The sequence below is a fragment of the Phaethon aethereus genome (genome assembly GCF_964289735.1).
Source record: "Phaethon aethereus genome assembly, chromosome: 28".
Taxonomy (NCBI): Eukaryota; Metazoa; Chordata; class Aves; order Phaethontiformes; family Phaethontidae; genus Phaethon; species Phaethon aethereus.
The window spans coordinates 2218706-2230033 of NC_138604.1; the positions used below are offsets into that span (position 1 = coordinate 2218706).

Below are 11328 nucleotides of genomic sequence, written 5' to 3' on the forward strand. Positions count from 1 at the left end.
CATCCCTCACGGCATGAAGCCAATGTCATGTATGGGCAGAAAGAGGCCAAGTGATGGGATGGCCCCATTTCTGGGGACCACCAGGACACTTCCAGGGACTGTAAGACCTCTGGAAAGCCATGACGGTATGTTATTGGGTTCAATTCTGCCTTGCAAAACCCCTTAGGCAGGGGATGCCGCTGCTGCCTGCCTCTCCAAATACCATTCAGTCTTACCATGCCAGGGAGGATTATACAAAAGGTAATTACTCTTACTATGGGGAGCTGACATTCAACTACTCATCCTCAGCGATGAATACACTGATGCTAGTCACTGCGAGTCTTGCACACAGGACAGCTTTCGCATAGGAGCTAATAGGATATGTCGTGGGTACCTCATACCTTTGAGGCACGTTTAGTAGCTATATAAAAGCTCTCCTTCCATTAGGGCTCACTGGTCACATCACAAAGCTGTTCTCACCAGGGAGCTGGGTAAGTCTGGTTTGTGCTGAGCCTCTGTAGCTGCTGAAACGCAGATTTATTTCTGGTTTTTTTACATATTAAAAATGCTTTGTGGGAAAAGTTTTTAAATCTATTTGGTTTGAATTGCCGTGTGGGAGTGGGAGTGCACTCTCTTACAGTGTCTCCAGCTGGGCATCTGAGTCCAAGAGACACTCCTGAAAAACGTGAGGAAAGGTTGTTAGCAGCTATTGGGGTGCTGCTATTGCTGTTTGCTTTTGAGGGTGCCTGATGACAGTCAGAACAGCTTTGGTGTATCAGGGCACATAATGCTACAAGAGCTGTTAGTGGGTTTGTGTTGAGCTGTGGTATCGCTTCGGTTCCCTAATGAGCATAAACTTTGTGACGCTGTGACGGGGTCACCAAGAAGTGATGTCTTGGGTGTTCTTTGCCTCTCCTGCTATGGCAGATGTGGCCAGAGGTTCAGAGCTTGTTTCTGGGTTGGGGTTTTTCCTTGATGTGCCAGAAGCGGTCACCAACCAAAAGCAGGAGAGGAAAACTGGATTTAATGATTGAAAGGCAGCTCTGAGATAAGCCGTTCCTCTGCTGACCTCCAAGGTCAGTTCTCTCCCGTGCAGGTCCAGGTGATGGGGACAGAGTTGCAGTCTGGGGAGATGTTTAGCGCTATGTGTCTCTAAATTTCCCCACTGTTTGACTTCATGTAACGTTTCAGAGTTAAAAATGATGGGTTGGGTCCTCGGCTGCTGCTGGTGTGGTTTTGAGACTGTGGCGGGACGTGTCTCCAGCACCCTGTGAAGCAAGCCGGTCCCACGGTGCGGGCAGCAGCGGGACCACAAGAAACTCAGCCAGGTGCCCCTCTAAAGGCTCCGCTTTCTCGCGTGTCGTTCCAGTCCTGCCGAAGCCTCACTGAGATGTCGTGCTACCTACAGCAGTGCCTCCCTCCCATCTACCAGGACCCCATCCCCATCAGGTGCCCACCGATGTACGCTGCCAGACCCCTGCCAGTGCCTACCTGGCACTCAACACTCTGCACCCCACAGCATGTGACCCCCTGCATCCCCCGGCAGCAGGTCATGTCCTCCAGCTTCTCCCACCAGTGTGTGACCAAGTGTGTGCCACAGCAACAGTATGCAACCAAGTATGCACCGCAGCAGCAGTGTGTGACCCAGCGTGTCCTACCGCAGCCGTGTGTAACTCGGTGTGTGACAACTTGCGTGCCGCAGCAGCAGTGTGTGACCAAAGGCGTGTCGCAGCAGCCTTGTGTGACCAAGTGTGTGCCGCAACAATGTCCGCCTGCCTATGCCCCCCAGCAGCCGTGTGCAGCCAAGTGCATCCCACAGCAGCCATGTGCGACCAGGTGTGTGACCACGTGTGTGCCACAGCAGCCGTACCTGACCAAGGGCATCCCACAGCAGCAGTGTGCGACCAAGTGCATCCCGCAGCAGTGTGTGACCACATACGCACCGCAGGAACGCACAACCAGGTGTGTCACCACGTGTGTCCCGCAGCAGCGTGCAACCAAGTGTGTCTCGCACCGTTTTGTGACCTCTTGTGCCCCGCAACAGTGTGCCACCACATACGTCCCACAGGAATGCGCAACCAGGTGTGTGACCAAGTGTGTCCCACAGCCGTGTGCCACCAAATCTACTACCATTTGTGTCCCACAGCCGTGCGAGGTAACTTGTGTCCCACAGCAGCAGTGTGCCACCAAGTGTGTCCCACAGCAGCAGTGTGCCACCAAGTGTGTCCCACAGCAGTGTGCGACCAAGTGTGTCCCACAGCAGCAGTGTGCCACCAAGTGTGTCCCACAGCAGTGTGCGACCAAGTGTGTCCCACAGCAGCAGTGTGCCACCAAGTGTGTCCCACAGCAGTGTGCGACCAAGTGTGTCCCACAGCAGCAGTGTGCCACCAAGTGTGTCCCACAGCAGTGTGCGACCAAGTGTGTCCCACAGCAGCAGTGTGCCACCAAGTGTGTCCCACAGCAGTGTGCCACCAAGTGTGTCCCACAGCAACAGTGTGCCACCAAGTGTGTCCCACAGCAGCAGTGTGTGACCAAGTGTGTCCCACAGCAGTGTGTGACCAAGTGTGTCCCACAGCAGCAGTGTGCCACCAAGTGTGTCCCACAGCAGTGTGTGACCAAGTGTGTCCCACAGCAGTGCGTGACCAAATGTGTCCCACAGCAGTGTGCCACCAAGTGTGTCCCACAGCAATGTCAGTCGGGTGGAGTAAAAATTTCAAGTCATTCCAAAAAGTACTGCTCTGCATCCAAATGGCCCTGGTAAAAAGGAACGGGAGAGAGGAAGGACCACGGAAGAAGAGCGAGGTACAGCTTTGAGGCAGGGGCTATTTATCTCCTCAAACCGCCTGCCGACTAGTTCCCGTTGCTTAAGTCTGCTTTATCTCTCTTTTCCAGTACTTCCCCTGTAGCTCAGCTCTGCTTTGGGCCAGGGTGCAATACTATTTCCATGGCTGCGCTCCAGTTGCCTGTGGCTTGTACCTTAATCTGCTACAAGGCATAGTTTAGTGGGATGCTATTAAATTCTCACCTAATTGAAATTAATTTTTAAAAATGAAAGAAAAAAAGAGATAGAAATGTCTAAGGACTCCAGATCACAACAGCATCAAGAGGACTGGCAGTGCGGCCAGCGGAGGGCTGGCCCGTGCCCGGCTCTGGGTTTAGTCCTGGCCTTGGGAGACAATGTTCAGGTTAACCTGGATTCCACGAGGCTGCGAGTTCTACAAAACAGCTGTTTTCATTCACAGATTTGGAAGCCAAATGTAAATTTGCTAAGCAAAGTGTATACCAATCTTATTCCCAACGGCCTTCATTTCGGAAGGTGGCTAGAAATCCCTGCTGCTTTAAACTGCTGACTCTACGCTGACTTCAGTAGAGTCCCCAAACAAGACAGGATTTCTGGCTCGGTGAAGTTGGTCCTCGCTGAAATTTTATACATGGAATTTTTTATTCACTTGGTTGCTTTAATTAATATTGAAAACACAACTTGAAACAAAAGAAAGTCTTTGAAATAACACTGAAAGTTGTAGCACGACTATTTTACGAATGTTTGCGCTATAAAAGCAATTAACTGTATTCTTTATGCTGACTGAAGATGTATACTCTACACTGTACTGAAAACAAACTATATATGTATACTTGTATTATACATATATATACCTAAATAAATATACTTGTCTGACCTCAGATTAAATATCTTGTCGTTTTGTCCTCTGGTGGTTTTTCTTTATTAAATATAGTGAACTCCTGTCTGAAAAATACAAAAATCCTGTAATATGCCCTATCATTAGGAAAATGAGTAGTAGCTCGTGCTAAGTAGATCATGCGTATTTGGAGGGCAAAAACAAGTGTCGCAAGACGAAGAGGAAGGTGTGACCCGGGCTGGGACGCTGCCCTGCATCCTGCCCTGCTCCACCCTTGCTTGGTGACCTTGGGGTGCCACCACGGGCTGCCCTCTGAAGGCAAGGTGTCCAAGACCTGAGCATCTAGCCATGTCGAGGTGGCACCTGGCTGCTTCCCCGGGGTGCTCAGTGGGTCATGAGAGAGCAGACCTTCACTTTCACACCTTTTCCTGAATGTCCAGTGATGATGCTTTGGCCCGGACAGGCAGTATGCAAGAGCAGGAGTGACCTTGCAGAGCCAGGGATGCTCTCACAACCGAACGTTTTGTGTACCCTTTAAAGCCAAGACACGAGCAACGGTGGGGCCTTCTGAGGAGTTGTCACATCATTGTGGCTTTCCCATAGGAACCAGAGCCCAGGAGATCGGTAGGGAAGACTTCCTGGGTGCTGGGTAGCTGGGTGGCAGGACCTCATCTCACAGGGGTGGAGTGGCCGCCAGAGCACAGGGCTCGTTTTGGAGGTGGTTGTGACGGAGTCTGGTTCTGACCCTGGCTCTGACTCATGCTGCACCACCAAGTGACCGCAGTGCAATGTGCCTCGGTTTCCCCTGTGCTTAATTGGGAATAATAATAGCCCCCTCAACAATGTCCCATGCGGCATTGTGCGTCTCTCTCAGATGAAAGGGCTTTACAGATGCTAATTAAGAACGTTTGGATGACAAGGCACGATGTTATCATCGGGTTAATATTTTGCTACCTGCACTGGAAACACTAAACTGAATATTAGCGTTACTTGAAGGCTATTTGATCTAGAGCTTGCTCAGGAATTGAATTTATGGAGCTTATAAAAATTGTATTAATCTGCTTACCTGGTCTCTGACGCCTACTTGATTGCTAAAATCTTTGGTCAGATAATTTAACATTAAAAAGGGTGTTGTAGTTCAGAGGAGTGAAACGCAATGAAAGTTTGAGAAATCCAGGTTGGATTCAGTGTTTTTGTCTTTAGTTGTGGAAAATAAGATAAGCCTAGAGAAAGTGTTCTTCCCTTTGGTTTTTGTATCTCTCAGAATGTTGGCATTCAACGGGGAAAACATGCACTTTGTCTGTATTTTTTTCTATGATACTGAGGGAGATTTTTTTGTTGGAAAATCAGAAACGTAAATAACAAACCTACCTTCAGGCTTCTGGACTTTCTGATGAAAACAGAAACAGAAAATTTACTCAGTGGTTCATAAGCCAGAGATGAATATTCTGCTTCAAATCATAGAATCACAGAATTATTTAGGTTAGAAAAGACCCTTAAGATCATTGAGTTCAACCATAAAAGTAACGCTGCCAAGTCCACCAATAAACCTTCTCCCAAAGCACCACGTCCACGTGTCCTTTAGGTGCTTCCAAGGATGGCAAGCCAGCGACGTCCCCAGCGCTTGATATCGGTGAGAAATTTTCCACCTACTCCGTTAATAGCTAACTTGTTTCACCTCTTTTTATTTCAATGTGTGGGACCTCACCTGAATTCCCAGCATGCTGGAACCTAATTCATAGGTGTCAGATTTGCATTAAAGGGGAAAGAAAAAAAAAAAAAGCCAGGGCTTATGCAGATATGACTACGTAAAAATGCATTCCTGGTCGGCACTTATGCTCATGCCACTGTTAATTTTCCCTTGGGTTTATTCGTGGCATAAACAGGGAACAAAAGGAGAGATGACTGGTGCAGAGACCGTGCAGCAGAGCAGGAAATGTGATTTGTGTTTTCAGGACACGAGCCTGGTTTGATTCAGCTGCCTTTCCCCAGGCTGCCCCAGCGCCCTGCTTGTCCCTTCTGCCCTTTGTTGTGCCGGAAAAGCGTCACCTCTTTCAGCAGGTTATTCACTTCGTGGCAAGTCCTTTTTAGTAGCCGTCTTGCCCTTAGCCCAAGGCTTTCTCAGTCCCAATCACCCGTCTCTTCCCTGGGTTCCCTGTGTAAGTGAAGGAAGTCTGCATGCCACAGTAATTATGGTCTGCAAAAAGTTGCCGAGAGTCCTTCCTGGACGGCATTTTCAAAGGCATCGAAGGGACTTTATGTATGAAGCTCCCATGGAAATTAGTTGTCCCTTGAGCAGTCCCTTTGGTGGGCTCAACTGCAATCTTTTTCTGGGCGGAAAGGTGCGTTTTAGCTGGCCCGGATTTGCAATGGGCAAGCGGGGATGCTTTGCGTGGGGATTCCTAGCGTGAGCACCCCGAGCAGCCCCTGCACGGGGGTGCGGGTCCCCTGCCAGGGACGCCGCTGGTTCGGCACGTCGGATCGGGCGGTCTCTCCTGACACGGCTCACAGGGAAGCTAGACGTCCCGGCAGTGCCAGGCGGGGATGGCAGCCCTGCGGAGCGAGGACGGCCATTCCCGCCGGCACGAAGCCGCACGTGGCTCAGCCAGGACTGGCAGCAATTAGAGCATCACCCAGCCAAACCACCTCACTCCCCTAGGGCACTTATTCACTGTATAAAAGCTCTGCCATCGCGGGGCTCTCCTAGGCACTTCTCTCCGGTTGTTCTCACTGATGAAGTGGGTAAGTCTGGCTTTTAATGGAGCTCCTGAAATGCTGTTTTATTCCTGGGTGGCTGGAGTGGGCAGAGGTCCTGCCTGTGTCCTCACGGAGAAGCATCCTCTGGGGGATGCTGCCTTCAGCACCAGCATGCGTGGCTCTAACAGCTGGAGCATCTCCTCCGTGCTAAACTGAAGAATATTGGGAAAGCGCTTCCAGATGGACTGTGAAGTCAGGAGTGGGATTTGCAGGCTTTTCTACGCTTTCTGTTAGTTCTAGTCCGAAGGAGGCTCGATGCTGGCAGGAGTCAGATATGAGCTTGCACGCAAAAAAGCAACTCCTCTAAAGGAAGTGGCGTGGAGAAATTTGCTGCCGCCTTTCTATGGAATTTGAACAAAGGAACTTTTCAGATAATAGTAAGAAGCTGACCAACTTCAGTGCCAATGTGAAAGTCAGCAGAGAGACTCCCTAGCTAAGCCCAAATCTGTTAAAATTTCTGTTGAGGCTAACAATGATAAGAATAAGTCTGAGATGCAAAGAACCCCCTGGAAGCAATTAATTCCCCCTACTTTAGAAGCTTTTTATCTTGATAAGCATCACCAGAGACTTTAGCATTGTACATGTAGTAGTAGCAATTGTTATCATTGTTTTTCAACAGGTTGTTTTTATTAGTAGATGATTATTATAATTGTAGTGATAAAAAGCTTTCCTAATGATAGTAACACACAGCATTGTTACTGCTAATAGTCACCCAGTAATAGGCTTTTGGAAGATAAAACGCCTTAGTGTGATTATAGACAGAACTAGGGCTGTTCAGAAAATGCAGTTGCTTTACAGTCATTTAATTATATGCCTTAATCTAAAAACAATGTTGAAATGAAAAAAACATTTTTGATCAGCGCACCTTTCACGTCAGTGGTTCCAGTACCTGTTGTGCTCAAAATAATCCTGTTAAAAACTCAGAAAACTCCCTGAAACCGGTGTTTTCCGGTGTGGGCAATGAAGTGGGACAGTTTCTCCTACGAGTCCCAGGGCCAAGGCAAAGTGAGACATTTCGCCGTGGTTTCGGGAGGGAAGTGTTGACCTCCAGCTGGTGCCGCCTGGTCCCTTCCCCAGGGATGCGGTCTCGGTGAGACTCCCCTTCATGCTGCTTGCACAGCGGCTGCCAGGATGAGGTTTCACTGTCAGAGCTGCTATGCCGGGCATTTTGACAGTGGGTCTTCAGGTTACCATAACAAAAACAGGACACTGTGGCTTGGCAGGACTGTAGTGCAGGACTGGCGGCTGCTGTAAATGAGTGCAATTCTCTCAACTCAGTGACACTTGACCAGTTAACACCAGCTGAGATTTTGCCTTGATAGCTTCTTCTTTCCTGCTATGGTTTCATCAAATACTTAGAAACAATCCTGTTGTGTTTCCTCTTGTCTTTTCTTGAAGATGCCTATAAAATAGTATGACGCTGGGACTGCAAGGCTTGCAGAGGCAGCGAAGCTGATGCTACGGTAGCAAGCTCAGAGCCTGTAGCTGCACGCTGCCAGCCCAGCAGACCCCTCTGGGACCACGGATCGGCAGGCAGGCAGGTCATACGTGCTGAGCTCCGTGCTGCCACAAACCTATCCTTACCCTCAACTAGCTAATTTCACCTCAGCTTTGGTTTGCCCACGTGAACTGCAGCCACACCTGAGTATTACAGCATGGACACACCTTTAATTTTGGCTTGCCTTTCATCTCTGGTGCTTGGGAGTTGCAGGACATACATAAACTTGAAAGGACATCCCAGCGGGGACACAGGAGGTTTCCAGGAAGTAAGACAGAGGATCATAATGTCAATTCTCCTTGGTGAAATGCTTTGATGGACACTTAGCTGGTCTCTGAAGGGCGGCATGAAAACTCTCCGGTTTGCCTGGCTCCAATCCCTGATTGTTTCTGGGCTCTTAAGAGAAGGGTGTGGGGACATGAGCTGAGAACAGACTCTCCTCTCCTCACCTGGGTAATCACAGCCAGGTCGTGAGCCACTGAGAGCCTCTGACCTTCAGGAGAGCTAGGATGTGGGCTTGCCATATTGAGATCCCTGCGGGGAAACTCCCAGTCCTGCATCACAAAAACCAGCCGATGCTTGTGTGAACTGTCTGTCTTTTTCCTGCTTCTTTCAGGTGTAAGCGCCTTGCGTGACCATGCACTATTATGGGGAGCGGTATAAACACCTGTACCTGCCGGGATCGGGCTATATCGCTGAAAGCATCCAGCAGTGCACACCAAAGTCCGATGCGTGCAGTAACACATGCCACCCAGTGAGCGTGATCAAGAGCCCGATGCCGAGATGGCAAAGCTACACGCAACCTTTCACTTACGTGTGCCCACAGCCAAGCGTGACCCAGACACCTCTGCTGTCTTGTCAGCCCTATGTCCAGCAGTATGTCCTGCTGTACCCTGAGCCTTGTGAGACCACTCGCCTTCTGCCCTGCAGGAAGCCCAGCCTGAAGCTGAGCACAACGCAGAGTTTCCAGCCCTGTGAGACCAGCCACCCTGAGAAAAAACGCATGGCCAAGAGCCTCCCACCATGTGCACCCAGGTGCCCGGAGCCAGGCAAACTCAAGTACCCACCGTGTGGGATCAAGTACTCGTCTTCGTGCAAGGACGAATGCAGGACGCAGAAGATATCCAAATGCTCCTCGCAGCGGTACGGCACGGAGCTCCGGTCCCTGCAGGGGATGACCAGCAGCTATTCCCCGCCGCTGCGCGGGGTCACCGAGTGCCCCCCGCAGCAGTGCGTAACGCAGTCTTTCCTGCAGGAGTACGTGAGCGGGTTCCCCCCGCAGAGGTGCATGAAGGGCTACCCGACGCAGGAGTGCATCACCACCTACTCCTCGCAGCAGTGTGCAACCAAGTGCCTGCCGCAGCCACGCGCGTCCAAGTGCCCCCCCGGGCAGGCAATAAAGGAGTGCTCCTCGCAGCCACGTGCAGCCAAATGCTCGCTGCCGCAGGAGGGAGCCAAGCACAAGAGCTCATCGACACAGCACCTAAGCAAGTCCAAGTGCCTCTACCCACGGGCCACCCAGCACTCGACGCACCATCACGTGGTGAAACGTTCGAGCCACTCCAAGAAGAGTCGCTGTGCTTCAAAATGGCTGTGGTAAAGGAGATAAAGAAGCAGTTGTGAAAATAGCAAGCTATGTAGTTGAGGTCTGAGGTTATTTTTCTCCTCCTGTTCCTGTTCCTAGCCCCAAGAGAAGCTTTGGCCTTATTATACCCCTTATTGTATCCATATTAAACTCATAGAGCGCATTGCCTTTCTTTTTTGACCACACTTCAGTTATTCCTGCAACAGAAAAGCTGTAAGTGAGAAGTTAAGTAACTCTGAGCAGGTGCTCAGACTTTGAACTTCAAACCAATACAACTCTCTTGCAGCGTTCACACCCCAAGAGGTTTTTACTGTTACTGGATCAATTATATTCCCTGGTTGTACCAGTCGTATTAAACTCAGGTTGCAGCTGGAGTCCTGCTCTCTGTCTGATTTATTTTCCTTTTTTTAAAAACTCTTTCTAACACCTACTACTGGAAAAAACTATTCCCTGTTGTTATACTGCTCCTTTGTGTAAAAAAATGGCAGTAATCACACTTGTAAAGACTAGATTTACCGTCTGTGGGAACAGACCTTGGTGTTGAAAAGTTACTGAGGGACTTAGTAAAAGCAGCAGTGCAGGATGGTATTTAGAAGAAGGCTTGACTAAAGTAATGAGACTCATTAGCCGCCTTCAGACAGGCGTTTACTGTCTGCCCAGGCTTAGCTCGGTCGTGCCAGCGTCGCAGGGGAGCACACCCCGTTTGCACATGTGTCACACAGGACAGCCTTCGGTCCTGCACCCTGGGACCAGGGCAAGCTTCCCGTGGTCTCTTCTGACGCTGCAACCCTGAGCTGGCCTCGTCTGCATCGGATGGGTGAGCAGCATCAATACTCTGTGGTTATAAAATCGCAACCAGAGGGAAAACTAACTTTCAATTCCAGCTGTCCCTTGACAACTACATTTTCATAGGCAGCAGGAAATAGTTACGGTGCTCAGTCAATATTTTGATTTCCTAGTATATATACATATATACGTAAGCAGTGAAGTCCCAATGCACATGTCCTTGCACGCCTGGAGGTGGTCCTGGTGCAGCACCAGGGAAGCAGAAGCTCTCTGCCACCGTCTGAAGGTGCAGCGGGAGAGCCGGCAGCTCCTCCCATCGCTGCTTTGCTTTGTCAGCTCCCTGGGCAAATCCCAGCAGGAAAGCTGCCTTCTATCTCCTTGGCTTCCTCTGCAAGTGCCCCAACCAGACCAAGCAGGATTTCTATATGCTCCTTTTTCGAACAAAGTGGTAGGCTTGCCTGCAAAAACAGAGACTGATGTTACCAGCAGTCCTCCAGGATTAGGTGGAGTCTTGCTCCCCAGGGGGAGAGGAATTCATTTTAACTTCTGGTAAATCACTAGCCTGGGGAATTAAATGAGGGAGGGAGAGGAAAGACCTGAGCAAGTAGCTCCCTCCTGACTACCTTGCATGGGATCAATCCCTTTCTTACACCAGGTCTATTAAAAACCGGGCTCCTCTCCACCCTTGCTCACGCCAGGCACCAGCATGCTCAGGGCCGACGGTGAGTCCCAGAGGTCTGCAGCCATTAGAGGGAGTTTGGGGTTCACAGTTAAGGGAGGGGGGTGGCACAGCCCAGGCCTAGAGGAAGCTCTCCCACCTGCCTTCATCCCACTTGTATGGTTTAAAAGGCTCTGCTGAGCTCAGTCGCTCTTGGTCCCAAAAGGATCCAGACTCCCCTTCAGTTAGCATGGGGAAGACGGCATTGATCAGCAAGAAAAGGCTTTCCTTTTAAAAATCTGAGCTTCTGTTTCTGTGGTTGTGCTCCTGATAAAGGGGTTACGCTGACATGGTAATATAAAAACCTGGTATCTCAAAGCAACCGCTAAAAGATGCCTGAATTTTACTGGCTCTCTGAGTGAGGGTG

The 11328-nt window shown here is 50.0% G+C and overlaps 2 protein-coding genes across 2 annotated transcripts; both read left to right on the forward strand.

Annotated features, from left to right (window-relative positions):
• Positions 1–1369: 1369 nt before the first annotated feature.
• LOC309414254 (uncharacterized protein) lies at positions 1370–2740 on the forward strand (the record flags this gene model as incomplete). Its single annotated transcript, XM_082011551.1, has 1 exon — positions 1370–2740. One exon carries the CDS (start codon positions 1370–1372, stop codon positions 2738–2740), a length of 1371 nt encoding a protein of 456 aa, XP_081867677.1.
• A 5769-nt stretch (positions 2741–8509) lies between these two features.
• Positions 8510–9482, forward strand: LOC309414124 (uncharacterized protein; the record flags this gene model as incomplete). The annotated part of the gene is made up of 1 exon (XM_082011405.1): positions 8510–9482. The coding sequence occupies one exon, from the start codon at positions 8510–8512 to the stop codon at positions 9470–9472; it is 963 nt and encodes a 320-aa protein (XP_081867531.1). The 3' UTR covers positions 9473–9482.
• Positions 9483–11328: the final 1846 nt, after the last annotated feature.